General features: G+C 41.0%; 1 protein-coding gene across 3 annotated transcripts in view; it reads right to left on the bottom strand.

Annotated features, from left to right (window-relative positions):
- evla (Enah/Vasp-like a) overlaps positions 1 to 20,591 on the bottom strand; it is a 102,958-nt gene that overhangs the window by 64,761 nt on the left and 17,606 nt on the right. The window contains exon 1 of one of the 3 annotated variants that reach the window (XM_061895857.1): positions 19,120 to 19,350. The exons of 1 other annotated variant lie outside the window; for it this stretch is intronic. In XM_061895857.1, coding sequence (XP_061751841.1) covers positions 19,120 to 19,142 — 23 coding nt within the window. In that variant the 5' untranslated portion in view covers positions 19,143 to 19,350. Of the gene's footprint in view, positions 1 to 18,805; positions 18,939 to 19,119; positions 19,351 to 20,591 lie in introns of those variants that run through there. One more of the 3 variants, XM_061895859.1, reaches the window with a different exon arrangement.

Below are 20,591 nucleotides of genomic sequence, written 5' to 3'. Positions count from 1 at the left end.
CTGGGGCTGAGGTCGCTGAGGTAGTTAAAAAGCTCCTCGGCGACAAGGCCCCGGGGGTGGATGAGATCCGCCCGGAGTTTCTTAAGGCTCTGGATGCTGTGGGGCTGTCTTGGTTGACAAGACTCTGCAGCATCGCGTGGACATCGGGGGCGGTACCTCTGGATTGGCAGACCGGGGTGGTGGTCCCTCTCTTTAAGAAGGGGGACCGGAGGGTGTGTTCCAACTATCGTGGGATCACACTCCTCAGCCTTCCCGGTAAGGTTTATTCAGGTGTACTGGAGAGGAGGCTTCGCCGGATAGTCGAACCTCGGATTCAGGAGGAACAGTGTGGTTTTCGTCCTGGTCGTGGAACTGTGGACCAGCTCTATACTCTCGGCAGGGTTCTTGAGGGTGCATGGGAGTTTGCCCAACCAGTCTACATGTGCTTTGTGGACTTGGAGAAGGCATTCGACCGTGTCCCTCGGGAAGTCCTGTGGGGAGTGCTCAGAGAGTATGGGGTATCGGAATGTCTTATTGTGGCGGTCCGCTCCCTGTATGATCAGTGTCAGAGCTTGGTCCGCATTGCTGGCAGTAAGTCCGACACGTTTCCAGTGAAGGTTGGACTCCGCCAAGGCTGTCCTTTGTCACCGATTCTGTTCATAACTTTTATGGACAGAATTTCTAGGCGCAGTCAAGGCGTTGAGGGGTTCCGGTTTGGTGGCCACGGGATTAGGTCTCTGCTTTTTGCAGATGATGTAGCCCTGATGGCTTCATCTGGCCGGGATCTTCAGCTCTCACTGGATCGGTTCGCAGCCGAGTGTGAAGCGACCGGAATGAGAATCAGCACCTCCAAGTCCGAGTCCATGGTTCTCGCCCGGAAAAGGGTGGAGTGCCATCTCCGGGTTGGGGAGGAGACCCTGCCCCAAGTGGAGGAGTTCAAGTACCTAGGAGTCTTGTTCACGAGTGGGGGAAGAGTGGATCGTGAGATCGACAGGCGGATCGGTGCGGCGTCTTCAGTAATGCGGACGTTGTATCGATCCGTTGTGGTGAAGAAGGAGCTGAGCCGGAAGGCAAAGCTCTCAATTTACCGGTCGATCTACGTTCCCATCCTCACCTATGGTCATGAGCTTTGGGTCATGACTGAAAGGATAAGATCACGGGTACAAGCGGCCGAAATGAGTTTCCTCCGCCGGGTGGCGGGGCTCTCCCTTAGAGATAGGGTGAGAAGCTCTGCCATCCGGGAGGAGCTCAACGTAAAGCCGCTGCTCCTCCACATCGAGAGGAGCCAGATGAGGTGGTTCGGGCATCTGGTCAGGATGCCACCCGAACGCCTCCCTAGGGATGTGTTTAGGGCACGTCCAGCTGGTAGGAGGCCACGGGGAAGACCCAGGACACGTTGGAAAGACTATGTCTCCCGGCTGGCCTGGGAACGCCTCGGGATCCCCCGGGAAGAGCTAGACGAAGTGGCTGGAGATAGGGAAGTCTGGGCTTCCCTGCTTAGGCTGCTGCCCCCGCGACCCGACCTCGGATAAGCGGAAGATGATGGATGGATGGATGGATGGAATATTTTTTATCTGTTACGGACACCACATATGAAGTGAATTATATTTATATAGCGCTTTTCTCTAGTGACTCAAAGCGCTTTACATAGTGAAACCCAATGTCTAAGTTACATTTAAACCAGTGTGGGTGGCACTGGGAGCACATGGGTAAAGTGTCTTGCCCAAGGACACAACGGCAGTGACTAGGATGGCGGAAGCGGGAATCGAACCTGCAACCCTCAAGTTGCTGGCACGGCCACTCTACCAACCGAGCTATAGCAGACAAAAAAATCAGGCATTGAGCAGTTTGATCTTTATGTGTGTGGTGTGCTACGATAATATCAACAGAGCACACACATAGCAATTCTGGCCCACAACGGAGCCAGACTCTAATCCTTCAAACCCGAAATCTTGCCGAAACAAAAGTGATATAAAGAGGTGGGCGCATCGATACCAAGGTGGGTATTGGTATCAGATTGATACTAATGTAGTGTGATTCATACTTCTGTTCAGTGATGTGCAGTCAGGGGCGGCAAGCAAGGTGACTATATTCTCAATAAATTAGCTTTAATGGGTGTTTGTTTAGCTTCCTGATTGGCTACTTTCTGTAACATGACAAAATGTACACATCGACAGCTCAGAGGCGTCGTCACCGTTCCCCACAGACAGGAAGAGTGTTGGTAGATAATAATAGGAAGTATTAATCGTGTTCAAAATTTACAATAACTGGTCCTGACTTGTTTTGGAGCCAATTATCAGGATAAATTCACTCTTAACACACCTCAGACAACAAGACAATTTTATAAAACATAACATAATTGAGCATTTGCTGTCTTTTTCCGGAAGGGGAAAATATGGACAAAAACAGGCGGCCTGATAATTGGCTAATTGGAATCCATAAACGGGATATGCTTAAAAACACCGTGCAGGGGGCAACAGCGAGGCACATTTGTCACAATGAAGCAGCAGCGGGGTGAGTAAAAGAAGACTACTTTACTAAAAAGTAATGAAAAAGTGCTAGAGTCATTGTTTCTGGCGGACCTTTTAAGCGACAAACACATTGATTCAGACAAGCAGCAACAATGGCAGAAATTCCAGCACGTAAGCTTCATCGCGAAACTTGGTGAAACATTCTAAAGTATATACAATGTGTGCATAAAGATGTATCATTTGTTTTGGATTGAAATTGATGACTTCGAGATGTCTTTTGTATTCGTGGTCATGTTGTTTTTTGTCTGAGAGTAACAATCACAGTTTAATACATGTAGTGCTAAATTTGACCAGTAGAGGGCGATAACACTAATAGTGATAAGTCACATACAATGTTTGGCGTGTGAACATCTTGTAATTTATATATGTGTAAACATTTGTAGTTTATTGTGTGAATATATCAACACTAAACCTTCTATTTTATTTATGTAAAATACACAATGGATGTTATACTTAAATTAATTAAATTAAAGTACCAATGATTGTCACACACACACTGGGTGTGGTGAAATTTGTCCTCTGCATTTGACCCATCCCATTGTTCACCCCCTGGGAGGTGAGGGTAGCAGTGGGCAGCAGCGGTGGCCGCGCCCGTGTATCATTTTTGGTGATTTAACCCCCAATTCCAACCCTTGATGCTGAGTGCCAAGCAGGGAGGTAATGGGTCCCATTTGTATAGTCTTTAGTATGACTCGGCTGGGGTTTGAACTCACAACCTACCAATTTCAGGAACATTAATCCTCTGCATTAACTGGAGTTTCTTTTTCTTCATACTGTTAACTACCTTTGATTGATTGATTGAAACTTGTATTAGTAGATTTCACAGTACAGTACATATTCCGTACAATTGACCACTAAATGGTAACCCGAATAAGTTGTTCAACTGGTTTAAGTCGGGGTCCACGTTAATCAATTCATGGTATGCTGCAAGCGTTAGAAAAGGAAGCGAGGGCAGAATACTGAATTTATTGACAGTGCAGTGTGAAAGCTGTTTTTATTTTGCAATTAAGTAAACTCAGTCTCAAAGAAATATAACCAGCGCAACACTTTCTCACGAAACATCCACATTTTGTAGTCCGGCCCCTGAGCCCTTGAAACTGCGGCCCTCTTCAATATGTAGTTGAATAGGCCTGCAATACACTATACCCCAAAGAAAGACCCAAAGAGCCTGCAAACATTTTGAAAATGATCCCAGCTAAACTGCCTCAAGAGGATGTGTGATGTTGTATTGTTGTTTTAATTATATGCGGTATGCTGGTGAAATGCAACATTGATGTTCAGTGCATTGCGTTTAGTAGATACTGTATTTCACAATTCTCGAATGAACTAATAGCGTCAAAAAAGTTTCTGTACTGGTGTCACAAAGCAGATACAATAAATCGTACCTAATTGGTACCTTAATTGGTACCTAATTGGTACCTTAAAGGCCTACTGAAACCCACTACTACCCACCACGCAGTCTGATAGTTTATATATCAATGATGAAATATTAACATTGCAACACATGCCAATACGGCCTTTTTAGTTTACTAAATTACAATTTTAAATTTCCCGGGAGTTTCGTCTTCGAAACGTCGTGTAATGATGACGTGTACGCAAGACGTCACGGGTCTTTAGGAAGTATGAGCGCTGCACACACACACACAGCTAAATGTCGTCTGCTTTAACGGCATAATTATACAGTTTTTTGGACATCTGTGTTGCTGAATCTTTTGCAATTTGTTCATGGAGTTGGCAATCTTTAGCCTTTAGCCACACAAACACACAGTGATTCCTTGTTTAAAATTCCTGGAGTTAAAACTTTCCTATGGATCAGAGCGCGGTCAAGAGAACATGGATCCCGACCACATGTCAACCAGCAGGTTTCGGTGAGAAATTTGTGGTTAAAAAGTCAGTTCTTACCGGAGAAAAGCTGAGCTTGTGCCGTCCATAGCTGCCGTCGACTCCCCTGAGACACTGCGCGTCAAAACACCCGTGGAGACACCCTTCCGACTATCAGGTACTATTAAACTCACTAAAACACTAGCAACACAATAGAAAGATAAGGGATTTCCTAGAATTAACCTAGCAAATGTGTCTAAAAACTTCGGAATCCGTCCCAATACAATCGTGTTGTTGTTTTTTTAACTTTTTTTTTTTCTAGTCCGTCGCTATCAATATCTTTAAACACGAATCTTTCATCCTCGCTCAAATTAATGGGGAAATTGTCGTTTTCTCGGTCCGAATAGCACTTTTTGTTGGAGGCTCCCATTAAAAACAATGTGAATATGTGAGGAGCCATCAAACATGTGACGTCATCGTCTGCGACTTCCGGTAGAGGCAGGGCTTTTCTCGTAGCACCGAAAGTTGCAAACTTTATGGTGGATGTTCTCTATTAAATCCTTTCAGCAAAAATATGGCAATATCGCGAAATGATCAAGTATGACACATAGAATGGACCTGCTATCCCCGTTTAAATAAGAAAATCTCATTTCAGTAGGCCTTTAATTGGTACTTGAAACTCAAAAGTCCAATTGAAATGAATGGAAATCAATGTATTATGTGCTGCCCCCCGCCTCCCAAAAAGAGACAATTATAACATTTAACATCTCTTTTAAAAAGCAAACCAACTTTTGGTTCAGAAATATTGTACAAAAACCCATCCATCCATCCAATTTCTACCGCTTGTCCCTTTTGGGGTTGCAGGGGGGGCTGGAGCCTATCTCAGCTGCATCCGGGCGGTAGGCGGCGTACATCCTGGACAAGTCGCAACCTCATTGCAGGGCCAACACAGATAGACAGACAACATTCACACTCACATTCACACACTAGGGCCATTTTAGTGTCGCAAAAACAATATAATAAAATTAATTACTAACAACTGCAGTAGTTTTATGAAGCAATGCAATAATAATGAACAGCATTTACCTTGGAGAGTAAATGTAAAGTACGCCTTCCAGCTTCCTCTGCGTCAAACACACTATCAGCAGCATTTCCATCTTTTCATGGATGAATGTCTGCTGTTTAGATATCAATTTAACTTTCTCAGCTGGCATTAGACCCATTGGGCTTAAGTATGGTGAAGACTAAAAGTAATACGCTCAAATTGCTTCATCATGTTAACAACATCTTGGTCATGTATTTGATGATTTCTTTTTAACATTATCACAATTTCAAAAGGGGTAAAAACAATAAAAATCAGGTCCCAGTGGCTTGTTGTATTTTTTGAATTTTTTTTCAAAATTTTACCGGTCCCGGAATATCCCTAAATAAAGCTTTAAAGTGCCTTATTTTCGCTATCTTCGAAACCACTATCCATTTCCCTGTGATGTCATACAGGGCTGCCAATACAAACAACATGGCGGTTACCAAAGCAAGATATAGCGACATTAGCTCGGATTCAGACTCGGATTTCAGCGGCTAAAGCGATTCAACAGATTACGCATGTATTGAAACAGATGGTCGGAGTATGGAGGCAGATAGCGAAAACAAAATTGAAGAAGAAATTGAAGCTATTGAGCGAATAGCTTTTGACGCTATTCGGCCAGAGTGTGGGTGTACCTAATGAAGTGGCCAATAGCATGGCTGCCTTATTAGCATCGCCGGTAAAATGTGCAGACCAAACGATCAGGACTTTCGCATCTTGTGACACTGGAGCAACTTAAATCCGTCGATTGGTAAGTGTTTGTTTCGCATTAAGTGTGGGTATCTAGTTTCAAATGTACATACAGCTAGCGTAAATAACATGTTAGCATTGATTAGCATAGCATGTTGGCATTGATTAGCTGGCAGTCATGCCGTGACCAAATATGTCTGATTAGCACATAAGTCAACAACATCAACAAAACTCACCTTTGTGATTTCGTTGACTTAATCGTTGCAAATGTATCTGCAGGTTATCCATACATCTCTGTGCCATGTCTGCCTTAGCATCGCCGGTCAAATGTGAAGAGACTCTGGTACATTCAATGGGGGTCTGGCGGAAGATTTCTTGCCAATGGTGCAACTTGAATCCCTCCCTGTTAGTGTTGTTATACCCTCCGACCACACACCGACGAGGCATGATGTCTCCAAGGTTCCAAAAAATAGTCGAAAAAACGGAAAATAACAGAGCTGAGACCCGGAGTTTGTAATGTGAAAATGAATATGGCGGGTGTGTTACCTCGGTGACGTCACGTTCTGACGTCATCGCTAAAGGACCGATAAACAGAAAGGCGTTTAATTTGCCAAAATTCACCCATTTAGAGTTCGGAAATCGGTTAAAAAAATACATGGTGTTTTTCCTGCAACATCAAGGTATAAATTGACGCTTGAATAGGTTTGGTGATAATGTTCCTGTTTAATGAATATGATCCGCTTCATCTCAGCACTGTCAACTAATGGCAGGGGATGCTAGTAACTCAAATGTTTTCTTTCAATTTAAAGCATAACAATTCGCTAAGAGACTCAAAAGATAGTCATCTCAAAACACTGTGAAGTTGAGGTACCACTGTATTTGAAATGACAGGTTTTCCCTTTTGAATTAATCCTGCTGGAGTTTAACGTTTCTTCCCAGCCTTTGCTACAATCCTGGAAGGACGTTTCTGGGCAATGCAAATTTTGGCAATTTTCACTCTCAAATTTTTGGGAGATATAGCTTTGCTGGGCCGATAAAAAGATTACAATATATATTGAGGTAGACATGTCAACGATATCAATACAAAATGCGATGGATACATTTTTTTTTTTTGGTCTGAAGAAACCGGAAATAATGAAGAATGGTTGGTTGCATGAACAATGGCACTCGCAGTCTGGTACGCTAGCAAAACAGGAAATGGTCAATGAGAAATGGGAAGGACCCGATGATTTTCTGCACGATGAGTGCTACAGAGAGTGAGTATATGAAACAGGAAAAGTTACCTCAACAGAATGGCAGTTTTTAAAAATATTTTCAAAAGCACCGTAGTCTTTCACCGCACTCATCTTTTCTTTTTAACTGACGTCCATTCCCTATTCAGATGTGCGGAAACTACATGCGGGAAATAAAGTGAAGAAGAGTATAACTAAAATGAATAACAGAATATAAAAAATGTGCTCCTATAAAACTAAAAATTGGTCCAATAATATTTAAATAATAATTACTGCAAAACAAAAATTAATTTCCCTTCCTAAATAGGAATAACAGGCCAAATTAAATGTTACACAGACCCCGTAACTTCCTGGCTGTAAACCTGCAAGAAATAATTTCCTCTCAGGTTTCTTTATGTTTACATTTTCACACATTTCGCACTTATTGTGTTCCACTTTTTATCAAGCATTTCTTACAAATTCCTTACTTTGCACATTAATTGGGCTTCACGGTGGCAGAGGGGTTAGTGCGTCTGCCTCACAATACGAAGGTCCTGAAGTCTTGGGTTCAATCCCAGGCTCGGTATCTTTCTTTGTGGAGTTTGCATGTTCTCCCCGTGAATACGTGGGTTTCCTCCGGGTACTCCGGCTTCCTCCCACTTCCAAAGACATGCACCTGGGGATAGGTTGATTGGCAACACTAAATGGTCCCTAGTGTGTGAATGTGAGTGTGAATGTTGTCTGTCTATCTGTGTTGGCCCTGCGATGAGATGGCGACTTGTCCAGGGTGTACCCCGTCTTCCGCCCAATTGTAGCTGAGATAGGCGCTAGCGCCCGCCGCAACCCCAAAAGGGAATAAGCGGTAGAAAATGGATGGATGGATGGATGCACATTAATGCGTGTGTTGACATTTCCTTTTTTCTATCTTGATAGCTGAGGGGATTATAATCAGAGGAAGGTTACATTTGAAAAGATTAAATTTTTTTTCTCCTGGTCAAAATTTTTCATAGTTCATAAAAATATCAATAACTATCGATATCGATCAATATAACAAATGTACATTGTGATACAGTATATCGCCCAGCCCTGTTACACAAGGCCCTGCCTTATTTTGAGTTTGTTGGTATTTCCCTATGTTTGATGATTTAGTTCCGGTCTGACGCTCTTATTTTGGTTTCTCTTCCTGTTTTAGTTAGTCCTTCCTGAAGTGACTTGACTCCTACCTCAGAGCGCTGTTATGTCCACCTGGGGTGAGTTAGTAATCAACAGCCTATTTAAGCCAGCCTCGCATCTTAGTCAGCACTTGAAAACTGACTGCTGTGGCAAGCTCATCTTTCTTTTCATGGCTAACCTTAAGTGTAGTCTTGTTTTCCCAGCGTCTTTTTGTGCGCGCCTGACCGTACTAGTGTTCTGTTGTTTCTTGTACACCCCTGCACGACAGTCTTTACCGCAATTTTTGGAGTATAAGTCGCTCCAGAGTATAGGACGCACCTGCCGAAAATGCTTAATAAAGAAGGGAAAATATATATATACATATATATATATATAAGTAGCACTGTAGTATAAGTCGCATTTTGGGGGGAAATGTATTTGATAAAACCCAACACCAAGAATAGACATTTGAAAGGCAATTTAAAATAAATAAAGAATAGTGAACAACAGGTTGAATAAGTGTACGTTATATCAGTGTTTCTCAAGTGGGGGTACGCGTACCCCTGGGGGTACTTGAAGGTATGCCAAGGGGTATGTGAGATTTTTTTTTAAATATTTTAAAAATAGCAACAACTCAAAAATCCTTTATAAATATATGTATTGAATAATAGTTCAACAAAATATGAATGTAAGTTCATAAACTGTGAAAGGAAATGCAACAATGCAATATTCAGTGTTGACAGCAAAAAATGTTTGGGACATGTTCCATAAATATTAATGTTAAAGATTTATTTTTTTGTGAAGAAATGTTTAGAATTAAGTTGATGAATCCAGATGGATCCCTGTGACAATCCCCAAAGAGGGCACTTTCAGTTGATGATTGCTTCTATGTGTAGAAATATTTATCTTTTAATTGAATCACTTGTTTATTTTTCAACAAGTTTTTAGTTATTTTTATATCTTTTTTTTCCAAATAGTTCGAGAAAGACCACTAGAAATTAGCTATATTTTGCACTGTTGTATAATTTAATAAATCAGAAACTGATGACATAGTGCTGTATTTTACTTTATCTCTTTTTTTCAACCTAAATGCTTTGCTCTGATTAGAAGGTACCTGAATTAAAACACATTTCACAGGGGGTACATCACTGAAAAAAGGTTGAGAAGCACTGCATTATATGATGCATAAATAACCAACTGAGAAGGTGCCTGGTATGTTAACGTAACATATTATGGTAAGAATCATTCAAATAAATATAACATATAGAACATGCTATTCGTTTACCAAACAATCTGTCACTCCTAATCGCTAAATCCCATGAAATCTTATACATCTTGTCTCTTACGTGAATGAGCTAAATAATATTTGATATTTTACGGTAATGTGTTAATAATTTCACACATAAGTCACTCGTGAGTATAAGTCGCACCCCTGGCTAAACTATGAAAAAATCGGTGACTTATAGTTCGAAAAATACGGTATGTAGAGTTGGACTACTGGTGGTAATTAAATATTCTTTTAACTGCAAGCTGCATTCGTGCATTCTAGTTGCATCTCGAAATCATGACAACGACAGCTAACATACGAGCCCGCAAATTTGACAGAATGTGCTACAATTTGCCAGTCTGCCTTGAAGAAACAGTTTAAAATCTGACCAATGTCAAGAAACTGTGGCAATCAATGCATTATAATGTCCGAACGAATGTCCTTCACACTCTTAGACTCTGTGCCCCAATTAACTGCCGGGTGCGCTGTTAAATGAGCGCCACATCTTAAATAGACTTCTCTTTTTCCCCATGGAACAAGACAACAGGTGGGTGTAACTGCAACTACTGTGTGTGACATATGATTAATGCCATGTGCCATGTGACAATTACTACAACACAGCAGATGTGGAATCTGTAAAGTTGACGATGGAGTTAAAAAACAAAAAAATATCTTCTACGCAACATGGAGCATTCCGGCAAAAAAAACGAATAATGGACCAGAAGTAAGTACGGCTGACTGGAGGGGAGAAATACTTTTATAGTAGATTTATTCCATGTGGGACTAACACAAGGAATGTGCAGAACATTGACACCAATCCACCAGACCCATATTAGCTGAAGGAAATTAATGGATGGATAAAAGTGTATTTACAAATTAAAACCTCTGGACCACTGATAAATTCCTGGTTCTTCAGTTAAGTCAGTGGTTCTCAGGTTCTCAAACTTTTTTTGTCATCCCCCACTTTGGACAAGGGGGAGTTTTCAAGCCCCACCTGCCCCCATCGCCCCAACAGAACGCTAATGCCAAGTTTAACATTTTCAAATTTATTGAACGTCAAGTAACATTCAAGTTGTATACATTCAAACTCAATAACATAAAATAACATCAAGTTCAATAACAAATAAAATAACTGTGCATCTGTGGTATAACTTGCATCAAGTTCAATGATAAATAAAATAACTATTCTGCCAGATTTCTTTGAAAGAAATCAAGTGGCTTATTGACGTGATTGGGGTGTGTGGTCTCGAGGTGTCTCTTTAATTTGTTGGGTCTCATTCTGTCTGCTGCAAGCGGTTTTGGACACAGAACACACAGGGGTCTCTCCTCTGCCCCCACCACCATAGCCGTGAATCCAAGAGCAAGATACCCTTCATCATATTTTCTTTTCGGTTGGCTTTTTGGGTGATTAAGCTCATCAGATTTTTGTTTCTCTGCAGGGGCTGGCTCTGATTTGACGACCTTTGAGGTGCGAGTCACAAATGTATCCATTTTGAGTAATTGTGGTCCACACATTAGCCTGCTACTCATCCGCGTGAATGATTGTTCCGCTTAGCCCCGCCCCCATTAGTTAATGTTGCTATATATGTCAAACTTTCGCTCCTACCTAGAAATTTAAAGCCTAGAGGAAAAATAAGTAATTCACATTTATTTACATCACGGATTTCACAGACAGAATCACAAAGTGATTTACAGTGTGTATAAAAAATTAAAGCATTGTAAAAAAAAAAAAAAATCAAAGAATATAATAATAAAATAAAAAAAATTGAAGTGAAATTTCCTTCCGTTCCTCGCGCCCAACCTGTCATGTCTCTATTCCCCACCAGTGGGGCCCGCCCCACACTTTGAGAAACGCTGAGTTAAGTAAATAAACTAATACCACTTTATGTTGTGTTTTTTAGGATGTGCTAAACAGTAACATATTTTGTTTTTATATAAATATTGCTGACGATGATCTTATTGTTTAAACAAGCAGTGAGTGCAAATTGCATGCGGTGTCACCATGGCAACCACATACCGTAATGACCCAAATATACAGTGTTACCTCAACTTAAGTGTGCCACGACTCAAGAGCATTTTGAGAAGCGCTGTCTCTCGGTTAAATGTTTAAGTTACAAGCATCCCAGCCATTATTTGGAGTAGCAAATGTCACAGTAAACAATGTAAGATCCAGCCAAAATATCCGGTCTTATTCTGTAGCTTATAGCTACAGATCGACATAACTTTGTTTTTCTAAGCATGGGATGGAAGAAAATTAGCGTAAAGAACAGTGCTGAAGTGGATAATAATCATTTATTTAAAGAAAGAAATCATCAAAAACACGACCACGTGTTTAGACAACTTGATGAAGCAATTTTAAGTGATTTTAAGCACCATACTGAAGCAGAATGAGTCTAACACCTGCCATAATGTCAAAATAACATTGAAACAACGGACATTAATCCAAAAAGCTGCTGATGGTGTGTTTGACGGAGAAGCAGTTGGAAGGACTGCCGTAAGAGTCCATTTTACAAGGTGAATGATGTCAATTATTATTACATCCATCCATCCATTTTCTACCACTTGTCCCTTTCGAGGTCTCGAGGGGCGCTGGATTCGGGCGGAGAGCGGGATACACCCTGGACAAGTCGCCACCTCATTACTTTAAAAAACTACTGTAATAGCTTTCACTACATTTTATTGCATTTTTTAATATCCATCCATCCATTTTCTACCGCTTATTCCCTTTCGGGGTCGCGGGGGGCGCTGGCGCCTATCTCAGCTACAGTCGGGCGGAAGGCGGGGTACACCCTGGACAAGTCGCCACCTCATCGCAGGGCCAACACAGATAGACAGACAACACTCACACTCACATTCACATTCACACACTAGGGCCAATTTAGTGTTGCCAATCAACCTATCCCCAGGTGCATGTCTTTGGAGGTGGGAGGAAGCCGGAGTACCCGGAGGGAACCCACGCATTCACGGGGAGAACATGCAAACTCCACACAGAAAGATCCCGAGCCTGGATTTGAACCCAGGACTGCAGGACCTTCGTATTGTGAGGCAGATGCACTAACCCCTCTTCCACCGTGATTTTTTAATATATATACAGTATATATTATATTTATTATGTATAAAGTTTTTTTGTTGTTTTTTTAAAGGCACCACACAGGTTAAAATGATGCTGTAGTTTCTTTTAATTTCAATGGGAGACGTTGATTTGAGATACAAGTGCGCCGTCACAGAACCAATTTGGCTTCTGCTTACTGCAGAAGAAAAATCTGCGCAAAACAACTTTGATCTACATTTAAAACAATTCCTTGTGGTCGAGATAATATGTATTGGATATGCTTTGGTGTACATTTTGCTCCACAGTTACTTTTATAACCGGTTTTTGAGTCTGTTTGCAAGATGTTCATTTATGCAGGGTTTAACAGATAGCAAATGAAACCATTCCTCACCCTCTCCAAAAAGTATAATAATATATCTTTTGAAAATGTACAACGTTCAAATCAGTGACGTGCAGTGAACCTGGTGAGGCATACATACTTTTTTTATTCTATTTTTGTGTTTTACTTAAATTCATATGTGCAGCTCTAGTCATTGTTGATTTAGGTTCCACATTAGAGTTACAGGAAAAAAAGGGAGTTATTCTCTTTCATAAAAACCTTATCATAATGATATAATGATTAAGTAAATGGGTTCAGAAACTGTTTGATAAAGTTGTTATTAAATACTTTTTGGTCCCATTTGCTTTTAACAAAATAAATCAAGTATTGTGAGTGTATCTTACCTTTCTGTATTTGTATTTGAAGCAGCAAAAGCTATCCTCCATGAAAACTTACTTTGTATGATCGCATTCATTTTGTCTTAAAGTCCAGTTTAGAGAAGTATTTAATCTTGGATACAGTATATAATCCTCCATATTGGCAGAAACATTCATTTAATTAAATTTGAATCCCAGAAATTAAACAATATTTTTGCATCTGACAAAAAACACCCACAAACGCTGGCTTACTCTAATAAAAATGCCATGTTTGTTATAAATACAGTTAAAAAAAAAAGAAAAGAAAAAAATGCTGGCTTCCGCTGGAGAGACCTGAGTCTGCTGCCTTCTCCCAGTGTGGCGAGTCAGAGTACTGCTAAGGCATTGAACTGCAAGTTGACAATATATTGCCCCCTACCTTGAGGCAGACGTACTTGCTGCCTCAAGACCTGCCTTTTCCACGTGGCAACAACCATGGCCTCCTCGCACGCATGCCCAATACACACTGTGTTTGTAGCTGTAGGAGGCACCGCCTGTGTCTGCCTCACTTCTCATCTGCTGCATTGGTTTGATCAGGAAACATGGAATTTCCGCGATTTCGACCATGAAAATTATCAAAATATACAGGAACCACACCAGAATCACATAGGAAGCATAAACCAAAAGAGAAATAATAAAACTTATTTCAATGTATTACTTTGTTGTGGAACATCTCATGGTTAAGCCACCTGGTGGCAGGTGAGGCACTGACAGCACGTCACTAGTTCAAATATATATCTTGATCTCGTAACCGCCATTATTTTCCAGACAAAGTCAAAAATAAACTTAATAAAAATTAGGTACATCTGCACACTATTCAATTTATTTAGAGAATGCATAAAAAAGCTGCTTTTACCAGCATTAATGTCAATGCATGTTGCAAGTCGGCGTTATTATGCACATTCTAAAATTACATGAAAATAATACTTGATCCTCCCTTTGTTTTCCCCTCATAGCCTGAAGCAGTGAAGTTCCTCCCCATCTGCTTCAGGCCTGTTGAGCTTGACTTAATGTCCAAATAAGTATGTCCACCTCGTTGTTACGTCACAACATAGCCAGACTGCTAAACCCCGCAAACAGAGGCATCCAAAACTGTGTGCAAGTAGACCTGGGCCGATATTCCATCCATCCATTTCCTACCGCTTGTTCCTTTTGGCCGATATAGATAAATCAATTAACTGAACAATAAGTCAATAAATCAATCAATCAAATTTTACTTATATAGTAGGCTGACCATATTCTTAAATCCCAAAAGAGGACATATATACAGTATGCCAAGGTGGGCAGCACGCCAAGGCCGGGAGTTAGTGAAAATTTGCCAATGATACTCGAACTTACTTTATAAATAATGTATTTATTTAAATAAAGCATTTTTTCTCCTCTGTTGACGGCTGTGTTGGCGCTAGGGATTTCTAAAATAGGGTCCCAGGGACCCCATCAAGTCATAAAACTGGGGTCCCACAGTAAATATTTGGGGTCCCACTTTTTTGTAAGCGTTTTGAAAACAAATGATAAACGTATTCATTATCCTGTTGTATCTCACATTCTATATCGTGTTTTGGAAAAAGGTTGTCATAAATGTTACTTAATTCATTAAAAAAAATTATAAAAAAAGAAAAACAAATGTGTATACATATGTAAATGTATTCAGTTATAAACATTCCTTCACTTTCTTCTTTCCTTCATGGATCTAAACTTTACCGCTGGTGGTAGTTTTTTCTAAGTTTTTATTTAATAAGTTGTAGGTGTATTTATTTCAGTATAAAACTGTAAAAAGTGTTTTGCTTGGGTCATGAAATGATAATAATTTTGTGCCAGGGCATACATACGTTATATGCTTTACGCTTAAATCTCTGGACTCTTACACTCACCTTAGTGTTTACCAAGAAGTCTATTTCCTTTTCCGGGCAAAACTCGAACCAACACTTCCTGTCAATAGCATCACTTCCCTAACTTCCCCGGAAGTCCCACCCCCCAACCAAAGCCATTGGCTAACACCCCGTAGCCAGTCGCTACAACATTTACAGCTAGTGTGATGTTATGAGCCAGGGAATAAAAGGACTACACTACCCAGCATGCAACAGGAGTGACGAGCATGCGGTGGCCCGGTAAAGGGGGGTGGTGTGTCGCCATGACGGCATCTTGTATGTTGTGATATGCACGCTCTGAAAGTAAACGTTAAGAACTCAGCCAACAAATACACGCAACCCTAATTCAAAATGCCGGACATTTGACGCATTTAAAAAAAAGCGCCCGGAAACGCCGGACAACGCCGCAAAAGAGGACATGTCCGGGGAAAAAAGGACGTATGGTCAGCCTATTATATTGGCTTTAATCACAAATGTCTCAAAGGGCTGCACAAGCTACAACGACATCCTCGGCTCAGATTCCACATCAGGACAAGAATGATTGCCTGATTTGCGTTCATTTAAAAAAAACCTTTTAAAACCTTTACAAAATGAAAACGTACTTAAACACACACAAACATAAAATGGCTTTTATAAACCCAGAACAATATTTTATGTTTCCTCAATACAACTTGGTTAAATGATTTTTGTGTGGGTATAATTACTTTATGAGCACACTCAACAATACCGTAATAATAATGATACCCTGAATAATTTTCGTCACAAAAAATATTATTTAGCCATTTTATTTATTGTTTTGGTTGTTTACATCTGAGGATCCCTCACCACCTCCTTAACCGGTAGACAGAACATTTAATTGCTTTTGGTTGTGATTTTTAATCAAGTGCAAAATTTCACTAACTTAGACTTAGACAAACTTTAATGATCCACAAGGGAAATTGTTCCACACAGTAGCTCAGTTACAAAGGATGGAAAGAATAAGGATGGAACATTTTATTTGTATTTGTTTTATTATATTTTTATACTTAAACATTCCAATTACAATTTAAAAATATACTAGAAATACAAGTGTACTGCATTTGAAAGGGTATACTTGAATTATTATTATGTATTGTTATTCCATCAGTGGTTAATTTGACTTCAAAATAATGTAGACAACAATATGGTTTATCGGCTGTAATCGGAAGGTCAATATATTTAAGCAAAATTTTATCGGCCCAGGCCTACGTGCAAGCTCACGCCAAAATTCATGAAATCATGAATTGGTCCCCAAAATGGGTTGTACTTGTATAGCGCTTTTCTACCTTCAAGGTACTCAAAGCGCTTTGACACTACTTCCACATTTACCCATTCACACACTGATGGAGGGAGCTGCCATGCAAGGCGCCAACCAGCACCCATCAGGAGCAAGGGTGAAGTGTCTTGCTCAGGACACAACGGACGTGACGAGGTTGGTACTAGGTGGGAATTGAACCAGGGACGCTCGGAAACATGATTAAAATCCAGAGATGATTGTGCGTTTTCTGTTGTGGCTCTGAAACTTTTGAAAACTATCCCTCTGGTTATTCGGATGTCTCCCTATTCAATGAGCTTTAAATCACATCTTATAACTAGGGTTGGGTATCGTTTGAATTCGAACGATTCCGATTCCGATTCTTTGTTTCGATTCTGATTCCTGACGATTCTCGATTCCGATTCTTCTTGTACCATGCCGGATCAATGTGTTTGACAGGTAGTCCTTGGAAGGTGGTATGTATTTTGGGTTGAGAGTTTTATCCCTGCAAAAATAAACAAACATGTAATGTCGCTGTTACTGTTTAGCCCAGTATCAATTAGCTTAGCTCTAACGTTATTGCTTAACTAACCTGAATGTTGGAAATTCTACCTCTGAAAAGGGATGCAGTCTTTTGACTATGTGTGCAGTGACCTTTCTGTGGCACTCTTCCGTCTGTGGCACCGACATCTTCCCCATTGCCGCTACGGTGAACGGAGTACGCTGAGCACATCGCGGAGCCTGGCTAGCAGGTTGTAAATTGTCTATGAAAAAATACGCGGGCTAATTTGTTAGCTGCCTCAACGTTGGCGCAAAACACATTACTTATTGCATATATATTGTTTTACTTACCGGATTCGGACTGCAGTGCAGTCACCAAAGGTGCCAGGCTGGGCGTCGGAGCCAGAGCCAGAGGAAGAGGCAGAGGAGGACGGTCGGCGCAGCGCGTCGAAGACGGGACACGCATTTATTCGTACTCCATGAACTCGGAGGTGCTTCATCATGTTCGACGTGCACCCTCCTAAGCACGAAACAGTCCTGTCGCACGTGTTACATTTCGCCGATATTTCATTTTTTTTAGTAAAATAAAGCCACACTTTCGACCGCCGACGCCTGCAATCCATGCTTGACTGACTCGCTCGGCTACATAGGCTCGGTTATGCTAACACTTCCGGCGGTGGGCGCTTCTTCGTTGGTGTTCAGCGGCTTCTTCTTCCGGTCGGCGGACATATTTTTTTTTTCGGTCGGCGGACTGGGTATTGAAACTAGGAATCGAAATTTAAACTTTTGAACGATTCCGGGAGAATTGGAAAGTTAGTCCTGGTTCCAATCGATACTCGATACCCAACCCTACACTTGATTGTCCTTCATTTTATCCTGCTCTTAAAAGTGTGTTTTAACTACTGTGCAGCACTTGGTAAAACTTGTATTTTTTTTTTAAATGTTATATATAAATAAAGTGGTTTGGATTGGATAAACCTCATGATTTGATGCTTTTACATAGTTAAACACAAGTATCCAACATTTAAAAGTCAGGAAACACAAAATGTATCACAATTACCCTTTAAATTAGAATATAGTTAAAAAAGAGGTCTTAAAAAAGAGGGGTCATCTTGCATTCAGGTAAATGAAGGACTTTGCCACAACAAATGACTATCATTACACACCGCTGCCAATTAGCTCATAGCCGTGGACTCTTACTGCACTATGTAAACAGTAGCATCCCTCCCCCACCGCTCCTCTTCACTCCACTTTACCCGCCACGCTAATCCTGATCCTTAAAGGGATATGCCGGGAATAAAAGTCTTCCTAGTAACATGTATTTGTAACGTTGATTAATTGATAAAGTGGCAGTAATCTTTTTTAAGTACAAAACGTATATTGCGTGAGTGTGAATAATAATTTGTGCATGTACTGTGACACTTTACAGTGGATTACTCGTGTACGCAGCCAACCACAAAGTCCGGATGTCATCACTTCTCACACATGTGTTTGAGCGTCAACCTAATCAGCCCGCCTAGCCGCAATCTGCCAAGGTCCTGCTATCATTCTGTCATTTGGCTCCTGATAGTTCCACTCATTCCGCCGAGGCGATTAGCGCGCTCTATCCCGTACTTCCTGTTGGACTTTTCTCACACTCACATGCAAACTCAGATGGGAGCAATCCTCTGAGGCTCCCTCAGAACAGCTGACGGAGGTAACTCATTCCTTCTACTCAGGAAAAGACCGAGGCAATAAATTCATGGTGGAGCTGCAAAACGGCTTGGCTGGAGAAGACAAAAAAAAAAAACAGTCGCGCAAGCTCGCAAGCTTGGAAAGAAAAGGGAGGAAAAACAAGACAGATTTTCCAGTTGCATCCAGGGAAAATTTTGTGGTCACGCAGATGAAATAAAGAGGAGCCAACATAAACATTCCAGACCAATCTTCTTTCACACTCACAAAACAGAAAGACCTACCCGAAATCATCCAAGGAACACATTACTGACGTCCAGTCCTTCAAGCAACGTATAAAGGGAGGCGTGAAGGAGGAGATTATAGAGAGACTGAGGTGCTAATCTGAGCAGAGAGACCGACACGCATGCTGGCCCACACTGCTGCCATCGAATCAAACCTTCCCTTTCTTCACATCTTCTAAAATAGGCAGAGCCTGAGACGCTGCGAGCAAGACGGGGAGGAGGATGAGGACGATTGCAACTAGAGAAACGCAACGCCGGCCACAGAAACAGAGAGAGGGGAGAGATAGAAGAAACATGTGACCAGGCATAGACCAGTCACCTCGCTCTGTGGCTTTGAGAGGAGTGCCGTCTTTCAGCCTCCGGGGAATCATTTCCATCGGATAGACATAACAGCTTATATACATCACCCGACGCACACGCGCACGCTTTGACTTTTCTGCAGCATAAATGGGTTAAACAGATTCCACAGTAGTCACAAATAAGGGATTCATCCAGATCAGCTGCCATCAGCGCGAGAGCGCATGAGATCGTTGTGGTGGTTTCCTTAATGACTGTAACTGAAAATAATCAAGCAGACTATGCATTATAAAGAATAACATCATTCATGTGACACTTTCGTTCCATAGATTTCTCCCCGATAACAACAATAGAGAACGAGGGTCTCCTGTATTTTACTGATTGGCATGTGAGTAAGAAGAATACTTATATTAAAGAAGATAACATTAGCATGTATATTTTATTCTTGCCATTTTAAAGTTGTGCATTCTCAAAGCAAAATAATGGTTTTCAAGAGGAGACTGAGGGCAGCAAGAAAACAGACTGTTTCTGTGAAGTACAGCCTATGTATTATTATACCAAAGCATGCAAAGCTAAGGCACAACAAGAAGGTATGTTAATGTTAGCATGTGTGTTTATCATTGCCATTTCAAAATTGTGGATTGTCAATGGAAAAAAAATATATCCAAGAGGAGACTGAGGGCAGCAAAAAAACGGGCCGCGAGACTGGAGTACAGTGGTATCTCGGTTTTTGTACACCCAACTTTTCCTATGATTTGGTTTTCATATGCCGACTTGGTTATCATACAGCACCAATTAGTCAATTTGCCCACGTATCATTTTACATAAGTGTCCAAAAAAAAAACAAACATTGGTGTCTGTCTGTGTAAAGAATGGATAATCGTTTTTCTAAACTATGGCCACTCTAGACTGATTCAAGCCAGGGAATCCTTTAATCATATTAATGATGTGTGGGTAAGACTAGGCGGTATACCGGTATAATTTACAAAGATATATATATATATATATATATATATATATATATATATACTGTATATATTTGAGACAATACGGCCATACCGGTATCTTTTGATGTGCCTTTGTTACGGCCATTTGTTTTCTCTGCGCCTGTGGGCTGCAGCACAAGGCATTACCTTTGAGTCAACCCTGCTCCTTGCATAATTACGTAGGCTTCT

This window comes from Nerophis ophidion, linkage group LG03, assembly GCF_033978795.1.
Source record: "Nerophis ophidion isolate RoL-2023_Sa linkage group LG03, RoL_Noph_v1.0, whole genome shotgun sequence".
Lineage (NCBI taxonomy): Eukaryota > Metazoa > Chordata > Actinopteri > Syngnathiformes > Syngnathidae > Nerophis > Nerophis ophidion.
The sequence above is the reverse complement of the archived record's forward strand: the minus strand, read 5'-3'. Positions and strand labels throughout refer to the sequence as shown.